This window comes from Neomonachus schauinslandi, chromosome 5, assembly GCF_002201575.2.
Source record: "Neomonachus schauinslandi chromosome 5, ASM220157v2, whole genome shotgun sequence".
In the NCBI taxonomy this organism is placed as follows: Eukaryota; Metazoa; Chordata; class Mammalia; order Carnivora; family Phocidae; genus Neomonachus; species Neomonachus schauinslandi.
The window spans coordinates 42,494,553-42,513,734 of record NC_058407.1 but is presented as its reverse complement, the minus strand read 5'-3'; the positions used below and the strand labels follow the sequence as shown (position 1 = coordinate 42,513,734).

Sequence of the window (19,182 nt, the reverse complement as noted above, 5' to 3'; positions counted from 1 at the left end):
AAGAGAGAACAATTCAAGAGAATCTCTGATCTGAAACCCTTGAGGTAGACGTGTTTCAAATTTACTTTTAGAATAAAACCCAAACTTCTTAGCATAGCATACAAGGCTTTAAGGTAATGGACCCCACCAGGCTTATTTCTCTCCATTCTTCTCTTTTCCTTCCTTCCATACATCTATCCATGTAAACTGAGGCTGTTTCTTCAGCACTTGCCATATGCAAGTTCCATTCGAGGTGTTAGACACAGCAGGAAACCAGAAGCACCTTGGTCCCTGCCCTGATGGAACTAAAACTCTACTTGCCAGAAAAGCCAGAAAATACTTGCAAAGTGGTATGAAGAAAATAAAATGGTAAATGGTATACAGAGGACCAGGGATCAGATGGGGTACTCCCTTATACAGAGGCGTCAGTGTAGTGCTCCCCATAGAGAAAGCCTAAAGGATGGAAAATCCAGCCATGCAAAGGTCCAGTGGAAGATTGCTCACAGCAGGGGCACAGTCGGTAAGCGTCTGCCTTCAGCTCAGGTCATGATCCCGGGGTCCTGGGATTGAGCCCCATATCGGGCTCCCTGCTGAGCAGGGAGTCTGCTTCTCCCTCTCCCTCTGCCTGCCACTCCCCCTGCTCCTACTCTCTCTCTCTCTGTCAAATAAAAAATAAAATATCTTAAAAAAAAAAAAAAAAAAAAGATTGCTCACAGCACAGGGAACAGGATGTGTAAAAGCTCTGGTTGCTTAATGGGGGGCAGGGGGTCGGTTTTGACCTTCTGCAATTCTTAGAACAGGCTACACGACCCCCTCCCCTTCATGCCTTCACATGTGCTTCTCCTTTGTGTGAAGTAGTCATTGTCTGACCCACATTCTCCCTCCCCTCTTGCCTGTTCAACTCCTCCTCATCCTTCAGAACTCAGCTCAGCTATATACCCTCCTCCAGGAATGCTATGATCTTCTCTCTTCTTCCCCATAACCTGGCCTGGAATTGATCCCATGTGTTCTGAAAGCATTCTCCATTTAACACATATAGTCTTCTGTAATCCTTCATCTTTCTTTTCCTCTGATTATGAAGACCTTAAGAGTATAGAGTATGCCTTCTCAGAGCTTAGAACAATGCCTACTTACTAGGTTCTTATTAAATACATGAGGGAGGAATGAATATTGAAATTTTAAAATTTAACAGGACTTGTCGCCTGATGGCTAACACTGATTATGAAGCAAAAAGAAAGAGACACATGGGGGCACCTGGGTGGCTCAGTCGGTTAAGCGTCCGACTCTTGATTTGGGCTCAGGTCATGATCTCAGGGGCTCAGCACTCAGCATGGACTCTGCCTAAGATTCTCTCTCTCCCTGTCTCTCTGCCCCTTCCCCCACTCATGCTATAAATAAATAAATAGATAGATAGATAGATAAATAATCTTTTTAAAAAAAGAGACACATGAACTACTAAAATCTCAATAGAAAAGTTAATAATACCACTTAAGAATACTATGTCATTCATCGCAGTACCTACATTTTCAGACAGTTCTAAGTGAAACACTTGTAGAGTTTGCTTAAGATCTGCCTTATCTAAAAGTCCAGTTCCTTCCTTGTCCAGTTGTTGAAGATATTTTCCCAATCCAGTCAAAATACGAACACCCCTTTTGTGTAGCTGTTCTTTTAGCGCATCTGTTTAGGAAGAAGAGAAATGGAAACCAATTGTTCCTATACACAAATGTATCAATTCTCTCGTAGGAAAAATTGAAGTTGATCTAAGCGGTATAAGGGATGTGAATATGCAACTAGATGGTATGGAGGACTGACAAAAGATTTTGAAAAATAGAATGCCTTTAGTAAAGAGTGTTACATACAAAATCACACGTAAATATACTAGAACTATAGCACCACTGTGTGGAGAAACTGTTACACAGAAAAATAAGGGATCACTTTATCAGCATGAAAATAATCTACATGTTACAAATAAAATCTTAGTTTTTACTTTCCAGGCTTCCTCTTCATCTAATGATCTCACATCTTTAATCTCTTTCCTCTTTGCTACAATTATAAAATTGATGCGAGGCAAGTCACTCAAAAATGAGTTCAAAATTTCTAAAATATTTGAAATCTTCAAATTGTAACTTACATATTGAACAGCATCAAGGCTTTGCAGTGCTATCTTATACTTACACGTTTAAAGCAGCCCTTTCTTTTAGGAATTTTTAGTTATATTCTCAAGCTTCTAGCATTCTCTTTGCAGGTCAGTAATTACACTTAACACAGTTTGTGTCATCTTTACTTAAGAAAATATAGTTAACTTGGGCGCCTGGGTGGCTCAGTCGGTTGAGCGACTGCCTTCGGCTCAGGTCATGATCCCAGGGTCCTGGGATCGAGTCCCACATCGGGCTCCCTGCTCTGCGGGGAGCCTGCTTCTCCCTCTCCCACTCCCCCTGCTTGTGTTCCCTCTCTCGCTGTGTCTCTCTCTGTGAAATAAATAAATAAAATCTTTAAAAAAAAAAAAAAGAAAATATAGTTAACTTTACTAAAGCAGTTATTAAATATAATAAGGAACAAAGGTCACTGGATTCAACAGTGACAAATATGGGGCTGACCATGACAGAACAGAGAAAATGATTTACTAACAATGACATCAAGAATATTGGGAGCATTCAAACCCCAATCCCAGACAACTTTTAAATCTGTTTCTAGCCTTCTTACTCTCATATCATTTTTAAATGACAAATCAGGAATTATCAAACCTTATAAATGATAAGTTGATTTCTCTGATTACTTGTTTAATGTCTTCCTCCTTCTTGATCATGAGAGTCATCAAAGGAACTGTCTATTTGAGCCTCATATATTTGGGTGGTTATAAGACTGGACTCTAGAAACAAAATCTGTAACATGTTTTCATATCCAAAGCCTGCATATATTTCATTTATTACCACAATAACTCTGGAAAGTTAATAAAACAGGTTATCCCCATTTTAGAGATGAAGAAAGAGGTGCAAGAGATTTACACAGTGTAACATGTCTATTAAATGGCTGAGTCCAAACATCAACCTGGCTCCCAGGCTAGCATTTTTTTCTTTTACAGGAGGCTGTCATAAATCGCTTTGGGATATCATCTCATGGATAAGACAAGTATTATATTACAAAAATCACTTACATTTTATTCATTTCATGCAGAAAACCCATACTATCTAGTACTTTCTAAAATTCTTAAATTCATAATTCATACAATACTAGTTAAACAAGATCACTAAAGTGGAAGAAATCCTAAAAATATTTTTGTCTTTTTTTCAAATCCATCTGCTTTATAAAAATATTTTTAAATGTATAAATTCATAAAGAAGAAGAAAAAAGGAAATATAAATCAAGTGCCTTTGTTGTAAAACTAAGAAATGTCCGGAAAATACTGCTTTACTGCTTGCAAAGAAAATTGTTGAAAATTAAAACTACTTGAGACAATAGTAATGATACATACCTTGAATGGCCTTTAAGACAAGCCTATCATTGGTTTCTTGACTGGTTGTATCATCCTCACGTTCCACAGAATCAGTTCTGTAACTGATATGTTCACAGTGATAAAAATATATTGTTTTGCAATCTTGAGTATGGAAACTCTAAGCTCTTCCCCATTCTGAACTCAAAGAAACTCTCAGAGTTGGAAGAGTGCTTAGAGATTTCTCAAGGCCCAGCTTCGCTTGCTGCTGTAATTCCCAGAAAAATTAAATATGCTAAATCAAGAGCTAAAATCCTTAAACCTTGCAAGAACTACCTTCAACATTACATTCATTCTGTAGCTATTTCAATGTTCTTTTAGAATAATTAAAACTATAAAATTTAAAAGCAGTTTTAACTTTGAAAGTACAGAATGTAAAAACGTTATTTTAAAAAACCAAAAAAACTGCATTCATTTGAGACATACGGTAAATGACAAAGAAACAGACTTCCTTTAGCCAATTTATGGGATGTGGCCTCTAATGCACATACAGTACACCAATTATTGTCATTTTGAAATGCATACAGCGCTAAGAAACACTCAGCAAGAATAGCATATATATACACATATTCTGTGATTTAAAAACATATATATAAGTATATATATGAAAATATATATCTATATATCTATATATCTATATATATATGGGTGGCTCAGTCGTTAGGCATCAGCCCTGGGCTCAGGTCATGATCCCAGGGTCCTGGGATCGGGCCCCACATCAGGCTCCTTGCTCCGAGGAAAGCCTGCTTCTCCCTCTCCCACTCCCCCTGCTTGTGTTCCCTCTCTCACTCGCTCTCTCTGTCAAATAAATAAATAAAATCTTTAAAAAAATAAAAATAAATAAAATATATATATTTTATTGATTATATGTGATTATGTTTGTTACATTTTACTTACATAATTCATATATAAATATGAATATATATAAAATATATATTATTTATATATAATGCTATGAATGCTATGAATCAAAGCATTTTTAAATGAATTTGAATTTTTTAAATCACAGAGTACATATATTATAAAATATATACAAATAACATATATTGCAACTGACATGTTCATACATATATACTATATATAATAAAATATATATAAATAATACGTTTTATATAATATATATTCTATGACTATAAAAACTCAAATTCATTTAAAAGCACTTTTTGAGGGACGCCTGGGTGGCTCAGTCGGTTAAGCGTCCAACTCTTGAATTTGGTGCAGGTCATGATCTCAGGGTCCTGAGAATGAAGCCCCACATTGAGCTCTATGCTGGTGAGCGCGGAGCCTGCTTAAGATTCTCTCTTTCCCTCTTCCTCTGACCTTCTCTCCCCCAACCCCGTGCTTGCTCTCTCTCTCTCTAAAAAATAAAAATTTAAAAATAAAACCACTGGGCGCCTGGGTGGCTCAGTTGGTTAAGCGACTGCCTTCGGCTCAGGTCATGATCCTGGAGTCCCGGGATTGAGTCCCGCATCGGGCTCCCTGCTCAGTGGGGGGTCTGCTTCTCCCTCTGACCCTCCCCCCTCTCATGCTCTCTCTATCTCAGTCTCTCTCTCAAATAAATAAATAAAATCTTAAAAAAATAAATAAATAAAAATAAAACCACTTTTTGATCCATAGCATTATTTTTTCATTATGCAATTCATCAATCAATGAATACTATAATCATGTGAGACCCAAGACATTTTTTAGTGCTAAAAAAAAAAAGCATTACACTAAAAATGTGGGAAATATTATAATATTTTACTATAAGCTTACCTTTTAAAATTGACTGCTTTGGTGGCATTTGGTAAAATAAAAGTGTTATAGCATGGCAAATTAATAAGGTACCTTTAACATAAAATGGAATACTTTTGATCTTTATTTAACTATTCCTACACATAAAGTGTATTTGAGTACAATATAGCCCATGAAGTAGACAAATATAGCTATGCTTTGTTTTTCAAAAATATAAGGTTTACTAAAGTCAAAATGCTTTACGATAGAAGATCATTTTATGATAATAAAAAATAGTGTTTTCATATTTGACTTACTTGAGAGAATCCAAAGCTATCTGATCAATATTAGTGATCCGAAGTATAAGTAATGTGTTTTCTTTTATGCTTTCTGGAAGTCTGGGATGATCAGAACTCAAAAATGTCAAGTTTGCACCCTAAAGAAATTAACAGATGAATTCTTTAAAGCTAGAAAGTATATAAGAAGTAAAATACAACGAACACTAATTTTAAATATTCAATTTAAATTTAAATATTCAATTCTCATTATGTTTGACATGGTATACTTTTATACTGATAAAAAAAAGTATATTCAGAGAATATTTAGAAACCACACAGGCGGGCGCCTGGGTGGCTCAGTTGGTTAAGCGACTGCTTTCGGCTCAGGTCATGATCCTGGAGTCCCTGCATCGAGTCCCGCATCGGGCTCCCTGCTCGGCAGGGAGCCTGCTTCTCCCTCTGACCCTCCCCCCTCTCATGTGCTCTCTCTCTCTCATTCTCTCTGTCTCAAATAAATAAATAAAATCTTTAAAAAAAAAAAAAAAGAAACCATAAAATTGTTTAAAAAAAAAAAAAAGAAAGAAACCACACAGGCTTCAGCTAATAATATTGGAAAATAAAGGAAATAATTTCCCAATCAATCTCTCAATTAGAACAATCTTAGATTTAACAATTGATGTGAAAAAATAAGAACTCCAATTTTTTAGGAGTCAGAGGAAGAAAGGACAAGTAATTTTAATTGAAATTATGACATCCTTAAATCCAGAAACAGACCTATTGATTTACAGAAAGATGTACTGCAAATTGATGACCTAATAGATTCATCACCCTCTTTCACCTGGTCTTTCGACAACAAACATCACATAAATGTAAAACGAACTGTAACCTAATTGGAGCAGCAAGGCTTTGGTGAAAACATTCCTATCAAAAATCCCTAGAGTTGCTCAGATAAGTATGGCCAAATATGAACAAACACAAATTTAAAATAAGGGGCTTAATTATCTCTCTTGAAAATAAGGGGAGAGATTTCTTTCCTCTCCTTTTTCCTGGAGCATTTAGTTAAAAAACGTAAGTACAGTACTCTCTCCATTCTTTAAAATGTCTATCAATTCTCTTGAAATGACTATATGAAGCAATTAAAGAGACTATGTGATAGGTGTAGCAGTGTAATGCATATGAGCCTACATATGTATACAGCTCTGTGTGCATAAGGTCTATCTATGAGTTCTGAGTCATGCATCCAAAGCAATAGATGCATGCTTGTGAGTGAACGTGTGGGTGCACTTTTATGCATGCACGTCTGTGGGCACATGCGCACGTTTACAGGACTATTATCTGAACAGCTGACCTAAAAGTTCTTTTAGGGAGTGTCTGGGAAACACCTTCGTGGGGCATACAGAAGTGAAAAGGTAAGTTCCAGAGTAACACCTGGAAGGCAGACAAGACCCGCCCCCACCTCCACAAAAAAGAAAAATAAGCCCAGTATTTCTGCATAAAGAAATGAAAGATTGTGGGAAGAGCAAGAGATGGTAGGAGTCAGAAAACGGAGAGGAGGACCTATACCACGGCAAATATAGAACAGGATAGTAAGAATAAATCATAAAATATACTAAATTTTTGGAGCAGCAGTTCAGACCTAGAGGTAACTTGAATGTTGGGATAGACATTAAACATTCTGTATACAGGTATGTGAAATGGGATTTGGAGCTGATTTTCTCTAGCTCTTGGGTTCTAGAGGCAGGCTGCTCTAGAGGCAGGCTAGAGTGACTAGTCTAGTGTATTTAATCCAAGGCTAAGATGTAAAGTTCTTCTTCATCCCCAACTCCTCACATAACCAGTCACGATATCCTATTGATTCTGCCTCCTGAAGACTTTAAAATTTTCTTCTAATTAGCTTCATAGCCACAGCCACTTGCCTAATTTAGGTTGCTATAACCTCCTTCCTAATTAATAGAATTCAATCCAATCTGGTTCTTTCTCCTAGTCTTTGATCCATTCCCCATATTGTAACAAGAGAGATCTTTCTTTCTAAATCACAAACCTGATAATGTCAGCTCCCCTCATTCCATCCCCCTCTCATCTTTCAATGATTCCCCAATACATTCCAGGTAACTCTTTAATATAAGGCTACTCTTAATAAGCTCTGACTCATCTCTTGCCAACTCCCACCTTGAACTAAATTTCAGCCAGACTGAACGACTTCCAGTTCTCCAAATAAGCCATGCTCTTTAATGCTTGTTCTTTGCATAAGCTGTCTCCTCCTCCTAGAAGCCTTTTCCTATCCTCTCCTGTCTATCTATCCCAGCCTTTTCTAGATCCATATTAGACGGCACTGTCTGCAGGAAGCCTTCTTTGACCCAACAAAACTGAATCATTGCCCCTCTGATGTGGCCCTCCTATTTGACTGTATTTCCCATCAGACTGTAAGCTCCATGCAAATAGGGAATTGATTTAACTTATTCACTGTTCTATCTCCAAATGCTTAGCCTATGAGTAGATATTTGTTATGTGGATGGTCAATGTGGACAGTGCTAAATTGTACTCATGAAATAATGTGAACATAATAATTTAAAATTTAAGAGCACTATACAAAATTGTAATATTACCTATGATCGACCCATTCTAGGGAATCTTTGTTATACACCATAAGTCAGGAGTTGTGTGAGGTGGGGAAATCACAAGGCGGAGAAGCTAAATATCAGATATGTGATAGCTCCAAAGGCCAAGTATCCCTTCATATAGAGAAGAACATGCATCTACAGGAGATAGGCCTGCATGACGTGGACCATTACTCCTGGGACTATTGAAGTAGCCACTTACCCAGTGGTAGAGCCTTGTAGGGTCTTCAAAAGTACCAAGAGACAAGCTCTCCCAAACTTATATTGCAGATTTGTGAGGGAGGGATAGAGTGTTACAAGGAATAAATGTTATATGCTTACATTCAGACCACTGGGATCTGGACCTGAGAGGCAGAACCTCCTGGGGAAAGATCAACCATTAGCCCCTGCTCAATAAGGAGTAGAAATAATAAATTGAAAACTAGAAACCCTGTTCCTTCTACCCCCACACCATCCCACAAAATTCAGCATCTGGCATTAAAACATTTGCATACATATACACTTCACTTACAACATAAAAATCACCAAGTTGGTAGTGTTTTCCTTTTCTTCGTCCACACTGATGACTATAAATGTTTTTTTGAATAAAAGGAAGCACATTTGTTCTAGAAGTTAAATGACAAAAATGTGAAGTTATTCAGCTTCTCTCAGAAGTAATCATCTTGAGAGTTGTAACAATTTTTATGGCATACCTGTTTTTCCCAAATTGCCGATATTCATAAATTGTTAGGGACTGGTCATGAGCAAAAAAGAACCCAACCAGCTCTCTGCAAGCATCACGTCCATTTCTAGAAAAACAGAATGATATTAAAGATTTTCAAATAGGGTAATTTTCAAATTAAGTAATAAACCAGAATTGTGTATGTCAAAGAATAGCATTACTCGAATGTGCAGCAATGAGCAAGGGTTATGGGAAGCTATGGGGAAACATGGCATGGCTTGCTGAAGTGTCAATTTAAGTAAGATTTGGATGGAGAAAAAAGCTTTATCTTACACTGATAGGATATAGATATATTACAATGTAGATTACTATTTTGACATAGACTTTTAAGATAAAGTGAAAGACCTTAAAAAATGTTGACCTTGCAAGAAGCCACTCAAGGATAGACACTTATCTTTGTGATAGAAAGTTTAAAATCACTGAACAAACTTGATAATTTTTAAAAACACACTTCACCTTTAATATACACAAAGAACATCAGCATTGTGTATGACTGGAAGTTTCTAAGACAGAGGTAACAGATTTGAGAATCATCTTCCTTCTCACTGTCCTGCATCTATCAATAATCTACTATTAAGTTAAGCCATTAAAAGAAAATCAAAGACAGCAGCTTACATAAAGTTTAATTTTTAAATGCTTTACCATCTTCTAGTAATATTATGTATCTTTAAAAAATTCCCTTCTAAGTTTCTTTTTGAAAGCCATTTTAAAATCACTTTTTAAGTAACTTCTAATTAAAATGTCTTATTTTTGGTTCATAGTTCCTATAATTTTTGTAACATTAATATTACCTAAAAATATACATTCTAAATTCACATTTTACATTTAAATGTGACAAATTTAATCTCATTATTGTTATTTCTATTTGAAGAGAATATTGTTTTATAATCATAGGAGTAAAGTTTAATAAAATCACAATTACCTTGATATGATCCTACCATCAAACTGTACTTTATGAGAAAGCATATTTTCAGTTAATGTAGAATGGGTTCTTATCCTGTTAAGAAATACATTTGTCAATAATTAGTTTCAAGTTTCCTATACTTGATGTTGATGTAAAAGATAAAGTACAAAAACGGTTATGTTGATATGTTGAAATGCACAGAATGAAGATGAAGTTATAAACCTCTTTTTTTCTGAGAGTGCTAGCTAACTGAAGCAGACTCAGGAAATAATCCTGGATACAGTGTATAATACACACACACATACAATCTGTGTTAGAAGGTATAGTATCAAAGTGCTACCCAAGTAAATAGCACACTTGTAACTGGTCCTATCACAGTGCTACTGGCAGCCATTTCTAACCCTGTTCTCCTTTGCCTCCCTCCAATCATCTAATTTGCTTTTCTGGCCTCTTTCCATTAGAGGTGACTAAGGGACAAAGTTCTGCCAATAATCTTCGAGGAAAGACTTTCTTTTGTCCTGATAGGAGAGTGGCGTGGGAACAGCTCCTGTCTCTGAACATGGCAGGGATGTGATGCAACCATGTCAGAAAGGCCAACAAGATCTTGAGGAAGCCAGCCCAGAGCTGTGTCATCCCTAACCATTGAACTAAAACCAACACTACCTCCAGGCAGCTGGTTTTATAGGAAAATAAATCCTGACTTTTTAAAGTCACTATCAGTCAAATTTTCAGTCACGGGTAGCTGAAAACATACCTTACCAAAATAACAAAATGGTGGAAAAAGTGCTAGATGAGGTTCCAGCCTTGAATAAGTCTAGCTATAAGACCTCTGATCAGCTGAGTAATCTTTATGGCCTTCAGATGGCACTAAATGATCTCACAAAGATTGCTAGTCCTAGAATTCTGTTTAATAATATGAAACAAAACCCAAATGTCCACACTTTAGCATCCTATTACTAGTAAACTCCTTTATAATAAAAAATCTGAAGATTTGGTGATATATCTTTAGTCTCCTTCCTAAATAATTTTATGGCACTCCAATAAAGCTGCAGGTACAATGAAACTGCAATAATATAAATAGAAAGGGTATGGGTCATTGGGATCTTGAAAAGCAATACCTCTATAAAATCAAGGTCTCTGAAAAATAAGCAGGATACAGACAAGAGCCTATGGGCCAAAGGAGTTTGTGAACACAGAGTGGAGCCATGATAGATTGGTCTTCTCAATTCAATTTAATCCATTAGTATTAATGTGTTTATTGAATGCTCACTACATGCCTGAAAAAACTCTAAATGCCAAGAAAATAACAGCAATAATAACAGCTACTATTTATTGAGAACTCCCCAGACACCAGCCATTATTAAAATCACTTAAATGCACGTTGGTTCATTCATTGCTTGCAGTATAATTCCATGAAGTACTATTATCCCATCTTACAAATAAATTTTACAGAGTCATATAATTAGTGCATGACAGAGCCCAACCTTGCTCATAACCATTACGTTATATTGCTTCTCAAAGGTGAATAGAACTCAATTTAACAGTGATATGTTGAAGTAATAGCTTCAAGGAGTCTACAGTCTCCTTGAAAAGATAAAAGAAGTAAATAAGACATTTATATTACAAGTGGAAAGTTCTGTGTTAGCGTTTTAGGTATCCAGTAAGTAGTACCAAACACTTCTCTCTACCCAAGTTCTTAACAATACAGGAATAAGAATCGGGCAGGTAAGGACCAAAATACGAATTTTACTGCTCATGGTGGGAATGCTAATTACAGCAACCCCTTTGAAAAACTATTTGGCAGTATTTTTTAAAGCTGAACATATGTGCACTAAATGGTCCAGCGATTCCACTTCTAAGCATGTATTGAGCAGAAATGAGTACATACGTTCACCAAAAAACATGTACCAAAGTTCATGGAAGCACCATTCTTAAAAGGCCAGATGTCCATCAACAGCTATGAATAAACTGTGGTATATTTAAATACCATGAAATACTGTATGGAAATGAGAATAAAAGACAATGACAAATAACAACATGGATAAACTCACAAACACATTGAGTAAAAAGAAGCCAGATACCTAGAGTCCAAATTTTGTGATTTCAGTAAGTTTACAACAAGGCAGTTAGCATCCATGCTATCAGGGCAGAGAGGTTAAGCTGGGGCAGCAGAGGACATGGGCAGTAACTGGGAGGCAGCACAGGCAAGTTGCTGAGGCACTAAGAACGCTCTAGTTCTGGGTCTAGGGACTTGGTACATGAGCATTGTCCAGTCTGTGGAAATTCCTATGCTGTACACTTAAAATGTGTACATTTTGTGCACAGATATTTTATTTCAGTAAAAGCTTACTTTAAAAAAGAGAAGTTTAGATGTGTTAGCTAAAGGATGACCCTCCAGAGTTGTTCACACTATATACCTCAGAACATGTAAATATGTTACAATTACATGATACGATAAAAGGGACTTTGCATATATGATTCAAGACCTTGAGATGAGATTATCTGGAATTATCCAGCTGGATTCAATGCAATCACAAGTGTCTTTGTAAGAAGAAAGCAGAGGGATATGTTGACTACAGAAGAAGAGTATCAGAGGGGTGTCTGGGTGGCTCAGTCGGTTAAGCGTCTGGCTTTGGCTCAGGTCACGATCCCAGGGTCAGAGTGATAAAACACTGACCGTAGCTGGTTTTGAACATGGAGGAAGGCCAGAGCCAAGGAATAAAGGAAGCCTCTAAAAGCTGAAAGAGACAGGGAAATGTATTCTCCCCTGAAGCCTCCACAAGAAATGCATCCCTGCCAACACCTTGATTTTAGGTTTCTGACCTGCAGAACTGTAAGAAAATAAATTTGTGTTGTTTAAAGTATTGTTTGTAGTAATTTGTTACAGCAACCATAGAAGTTGATACATGATTCCTTTGAATATTTAAAGGTATGGAAATAGAGTCTTCAAGAAAATAAGAATGAGACCAAAAAAAATAACAGTTCTAAGAACTTCTTGGCATTTATAGCAGTCTGAAAATATGAGAGAACTGGTGCACGAACTGGTGGATTTTCTTTGTCTCTTAATGCTGAGGCTAGCTGTCAACTGCCAGTGAAGTAGTTGAGAAATTTAAGTCGACTGCACCCAAAAACTGTGAAAGTCCAAAGATTTTATAAGCTACAAAGTAAAAGGCAAAATAATAATAATAATAATAACTTGTAAGCAATAATAATTTTGAATATATTATGATATTCAGTATGTATAAATGTCTCAGTTGCTATATTCTGTATTTTCACATACATTATCTCCCAGGTTATAACTCTTATTCCTAAATTATTAATAAAAAACCTGGAGGGTAACGTTTATCCCTATATCTTAAAGTGGCACAAGTGGGAACCGAACTCCAAAAACTCCACTCCCCTTTATATAGAAAAAAGCAAAACTGAGCCAAAAAAAATCTTTTCAGTGAGACACAAAAGTACATCTTCTTTAAATTCATTTATAAAATACTATATCTTCATTTGATATAAGTACAATTTTCTTACTTAGTTTCATGTAGTGTTCTTTTCCTAAATCGAAGAGGTGCTATCTTTGAATCTGGAAAGATACGAGCACTTTCTTGTCTCTCAGTGGTTAGGTTTTGTTCTGGATCACTGATTACAGCCCTATATGGGAAAATACAAAGTCTGACAACTCAATATGATAATGCACTATTCTAGCATTCATATATTTATAAGCAGCTAGAAAAGCTCATCTACAAATACAAATTTACACTACTGTCAGAATTACACATTTTCCAGATACTGAATGAATAAATTTAATAATTAAAAAATTCTGGCCATAAAAAAGTGAATATTCCTATCAATCTCTCTTTCTATAAGTGTTATCTAAATATAAATTGAAAATTTTGAGACAACTCAGCTCCATGTCTCTCCCTTATTATTCTTTAAACAAAGAGACACTGCTGGTGACTTCTGAATAAAGACATGAAGCAAAGTAAGTAAGAAACCATATGGATTTCTGGGGGAAAATCATTCCAAGCAGTGGGGAAAATAAATGCAAAACACCTTCACAGGAGTGAACCTGGTATGTTTCACAACAGGAAGGAAGCTCAATGGCTGGAGCAGAATAGACAAGAGAGAGAGAAGTAGGAAAAGCAGTCCAAGTTGAAATGGTGGACAGATGATGTAGGGCTTGGGTAAACTATATTATAGACCATAATATTTTAGCACTCCTGATCCAAATCCTTGCCATGGCCTCATTATAGGTGCACTGTACTAATTTCTCACCCTTTAGTTTTGAGCTTAGCCGTTTGACTTGCTTTGGCCAATTATATATAGCTGGGTGGCTCTGCTGATCTCAATTAAACTAACTCATGTAAGTGTGGGTTGGCTGGGGATCTGCTCATCTAGCATTATCTTGGCTAAGTGGCCCAGCTGCATTTGCAGAGTCACGTTCTTCTTGAGCTCAGTGGGTTAGCCAAGCTGTGTTCTTTTCACCAATATGGCAAAAGCTCAAAAAGGCAAGTGGAAACACATAAGGCTTCTTAAGGCCTAAGCTCAGAACTGAGACCACTGCTTTTGTTCATATATAACTGGCCAAAGTAAGTAAAAAGCAAGAGCCACTTAGCCAAGCCTAGCATGGACAGCTGATCTGAAGATACATGAGTTCTAATTAATCACTGTAGTTTTAAGATACTGGTTTTGTAGTAATATATAACCAATACATAGATTTTACTCTGACTGAGATGGTAAATCACTGGAGGGTTTGATCTGGCTTACTTTTTAATAGATGTACGCTGGCTGCTGGGTTAAGAATAGACCAACGAGGGGCAAATGCAAACACAATGAGTCCAGTTAGAAAGAGACTGAAATGATCCAGGAAAAAGAAGATAATATTATGAACAGGGATGATGGCAGCAGAAGGAGTAAATTTATTTTGATTGTAGAACTGAGAGTGATTGCTGACAAACTGAATATAGGATTTGAGAAAAAGAGAGGCATCAAAAGCATCAGAAACATTTTAGGTCTAAATAACCTAAAGAATGGAGGTGCCTTGGAGGAAAATTAAAGAGGATTTGGTCATGGGGAAGGAGCGAAAAGAACTTCGAGGAACCCAGATTGGCAAATGTTACATTGGAACCTTAGATCAGGGAAGCATCAGCATATGAATGCTTTTTAAAGGCATGATGCTGGATGAGATCAGTTAGGAAGTCAGTGTAGAAAAAGTCTAAGAATGGAGCCCAGTGTACTCCCACGTATAAGGAGAGGGGTGATGAAAAGGAACCAGGGGAAGAGACTGAGAAGGAGCAGAAGGAAGGAGGAAAACCAGCTAGGTGTTGTGTGCAGGAAGCCAAATGGGAAAGAGAAAAGTATTTCAAAGAGGAGAAACTTTTCAGTGGAGACAGATGCTGCTGTTGGGTCAAGTAAATGAGAACTGAGAAATCACGATTAGTTGAGCAACACAGACGCCATGAGTTAGCTTATGAGGACATGCTGAGGTGGCACGGTGCGGGTGAAAACATCAACAAAGTGAGTTCAAAAGATAACAGAAAGAGGAACATTGAAGACTATAAGTATAATTAATTATTTCAAGACAGTTACTGAAAAACATGCATGTAGAATATCTTTCTGCCACCGAAATAATTTTTTTCAAAGCTAACCATAAGTCTTACTTCTTCCTTGAAGACTTCCTAGACTATTCCAGCCTTTTCTGAAATCCTACAATATTTACATATTATCATGCAATTTTTAGCACAGCAGGTACTTAACGCTTTACAGTTTTCTAAGAGTTTTGAAACTTCAGATTAATTCTTAACAGTCCCACAGTTCCCAAACTGTGCACCATGTCAACTCCAGGGTGCCACAGGGAACTCACAGGGACTACGTGGGATATTTTTAATTTTTGAGGGAAACACGGTTATACTTGATATCTGTTGGAGACTACATGAACTATCACCTCAAGGTAATTCACAGTTTCAACAAGATATCACTCTTTCAGTGAGGTCAAACCTTTGTAAAGCTGGATTTTCTACAGTTGCTGTGATAAACAGCAAGTGCCATGTGGAATTGAAAGTGAAGGTGACAGCATCCTCAACAATCCTTAGGTTTGAGAGATTGTGCCATGCACCAGAAGGTGCATACCAGTAATTGTGGCTATTTAAGAGTGAAATACAAATATTTTTTCTTTTAATTTATGTGTATTATTTTCTTGAAATGGCCATTAAGTTGTCATGAAGTAAATAGTTAGAGAAAAATACTTAACAAAGAGAACTGTTGGGTATTTCTACTGGCCTAGGAATGCTGTAAAAAACCATAACTCCAACACTGTGAGCGCAGTGAATGGGGAACGTGTGGGAACCTCAGAGTCGGCCACTGGTTGATTGACTAAGGATAAAAAAAAATTTAACGAAAACTTTCTGACTGGATTTCTATCACTCATTACTACTTACTCTCACCTAGATAAGTGGTCTACCATCACTTGCTCTGCAACAGTCTGTTTCTTCCTCTCTGCAGCCACAATTTCCTAAGAAGAGAAAATTTTTTAAATGTCATTATCAATAAAACAGAACAACACTAGAGTTAACACGAGAACCCTAAAATATATGCTAAATTTCCAACTTCCTTCTTTAAATAGAGATTACTATATCCATCATTAATAAAAACAAATTCCAATAATTTAATCTGAAAATAGCATTTATTTCCTAAAAAATAATGCACTTTAATTTCGGTAGAAATCATCAGAGATTTCCATGCGCTGCATCTGAATTTCATGGAGCCAGAATAAAGGAGGAGGAGACTATGATATCCCTCTCCTTGACAGATGCCCTGTAAAAAGCACTTTAACCTGCTCCAAGAAGAATACCAACATTAACACGAAGAGTTTGTTCTAAAACTATTCATAGTAGATGAAGCTAAAATTGAATTGGAATCCCTCAACCCTTTATCAAAAATTTAAAAATAAAAATCTTTCATAAAGCTTCCTGTCATTAAAAGGATAATATTTGGGCGCCTGGGTGGCTCAGTCGTTAAGCGTCTGCCTTCGGCTCAGGTCGTGATCCCAGGGTCCTGGGATCGAGTCCCACATCGGGCTCCCTGCTCGGCGGGAAGCCTGCTTCTCGCTCTCCCACTCCCCCTGCTTGTGTTCCTGCTCTCGCTATCTCTCTCTCTGTCAAATAAATAAATAAAATCTTTAAAAAAAAAAAAAAAGGATAATATTTTCTATGCATAATATCCATTAATACTTGGTCAACTTTTCTCAATTACTGGTTTGATTAAATTATCTTCACACTGTTTTTTGCTTTTCAACTCATTTGAAAATACTTCTACTACATTTTAGGTTATATCAAACCAAAAGATTAGTAATCGTTCAATTCCAATTAGATTATAATGTAACTATATTTACTAAAATGTTTCTTTTGAAGAGTAAATGAAAGAGGTTAAAAAACTAAGGGGTCAAAATAAAGCTTGTTTTATTTCTACACTGTAAATTCCTGTCATCTCCATTGATCACACCAGTAAATGAAATCAAGTACAATAATGTAGCTTATGATAGAGGCTTTGTAACCTTAGGGAGAGCACTCTATTCAAAATGGACACAAACTCCAAGTAAGAATGACTAAAGGCATATCATACATAGAAACTCCTAAGAAACCTGGAAATTTGGGTGCAATTATTTAAATGTTAGTCTATAACTGAATTTGGCCTTTTTTGGGGGGTTTGGTAGAAATTAAGATACAGTTTACACATCCAAATATGCCCCATATAAATATAGTTCACGTCATTTAACATATAACTGCATCTGATGTTCTCTAAGCTCATGACACTTTATAATGATTTTTGTTTAATAATAAATTTAAAACAGCAATTAAAAAGTTAGAAAACATATGGTAACTTACAGTCACAGCAAAGTGTGTTTTATGTCTAAGGGTGATGAAGGTGAACACTGAGTAAAATATGAAATTATATGCAGAAAAGGTCAGCCAGAACATAGGTGCAAAACCCAGAAGCGAGCAGAAGAGGGGAGATTAATGAACAGAGCCCATGCAGAAAGCCCATCTTGTGTGTTGGCATTTATGTGGCTTTACTGTAGGAAAGGTTAGAACCGCCCTCAGGCACACTGATTTTAGTCTGTGTAAACATAAAGCAGAAGCAGAAGCAGAAGTCACACAGATGCAAAGGATCTAATAATGTTGAAAAATGACAAGCAAACTAAAAGAGATGGGTATAAAAACCACAGGTTCACTGCTTCTGGTGTTCAATTAAGTAGTTAAAAATTAAATTAAAAAGTTTCCACCTAGATTTTAAACATAAGTCAGTACTAATTTCAAATGCATTCAAAGTTTAATCACGCAAACATGTCCTTGGGGAAAAAACAGATAAATATGTGCTACCACAATAAAGTAAAATACTTGATGCTGAATTTAGTGCATTAAAGTGATCTTAAGTAAAAGAAATCCGCTAACACCCAGATGGCTTTGGATGACACCAAGAACAATACCCAATGGGCCTTAAGTATCAGTAACATTCATTTCAAGTAGAACTTGAGGACCATATCAAAATCAGCCTTATTTGGAAGACTATTTTGCCTTATAAAGTAGCTTTTTAAATTTTAGGATAATCCTGGTAATAGTCCTTATTCTATTAAACATAAATGTCTAAATAATAATAGGCATAGAAAATAATGTTTATGTTGTTTTAGGACAAGAACTACAACAAATTAGCAACTTGAGACATCCACAGAAAATCAGTCCAAGATCCAGACACTGATTACACATTGCTGTCAACTGAGAACATATTAATTATGGGTGATGGTAATCCAAATAAAATATATAGTGACTTTCCTCTGTGATAATGATAATATAACCATCTAAAACCATAATGCTTTATTATTATTTAGGCTACCTAAACCAGAGTTTTCCCAGCTTTTGAAGCACCACACACTGTTATTTCATCAATCCATTACAAAGATGTCTAAGATCTTAATCACCTGGGGGTGTCTGGGGTGACCAGTGGACTCCAACTTGAAGCAGCTTGGTCTGATTACCCCAGGACACTATAGAAATGTAATTATCTATTTGTACCAGATCTGGCCTAAGTGATACTCATCCAACAATCTAACTGATTTTGTAAAAGACACAATTTAAAGTTAATACTGAGAATTTAGAGTTTCGCTTCCCTTTTCCTAAAAAAAAAAAAAAAAAAAATACTTTATTCTTGCCCTTTTCCTTAACTTGCTGGATTTTCTCTAGTCTTATTAGCTTATCACTTTCAAAAAATAACTAGGTTACTTTGGGGATAGGGCTGATGCTAAATAATCCCACTGACAAAAATAGCAGCCAATTAACATTTTTAATAGTATAAACTAAATTTTTACAAACTCTCAAAGATTCAAGACTATTTCTCCACAGTAAATATACCAAACCTCAACCATTTGTAAAAATGTGGATTCAATTTACACATTAGTGAACATTCACTGCTGAACAAATTCAATTGTTGTA

General features: G+C 36.2%; 1 protein-coding gene across 2 annotated transcripts in view; it reads right to left on the bottom strand.

Moving 5' to 3' along the window:
* CAPS2 (calcyphosine 2) overlaps positions 1-19,182 on the bottom strand; it is a 41,097-nt gene that overhangs the window by 9,907 nt on the left and 12,008 nt on the right. For both annotated transcript variants that reach the window (XM_021678564.1, XM_021678565.1), the window contains exons 7-14: positions 16,141-16,208; positions 13,229-13,348; positions 9,722-9,796; positions 8,771-8,866; positions 8,590-8,683; positions 5,500-5,618; positions 3,452-3,528; positions 1,502-1,656 (exon numbers count right to left, since the gene is read on the bottom strand). In XM_021678564.1, the coding sequence (XP_021534239.1) occupies positions 1,502-1,656; positions 3,452-3,528; positions 5,500-5,618; positions 8,590-8,683; positions 8,771-8,866; positions 9,722-9,796; positions 13,229-13,348; positions 16,141-16,208 (804 nt within the window). The remainder of the gene's footprint in view (positions 1-1,501; positions 1,657-3,451; positions 3,529-5,499; positions 5,619-8,589; positions 8,684-8,770; positions 8,867-9,721; positions 9,797-13,228; positions 13,349-16,140; positions 16,209-19,182) is intronic.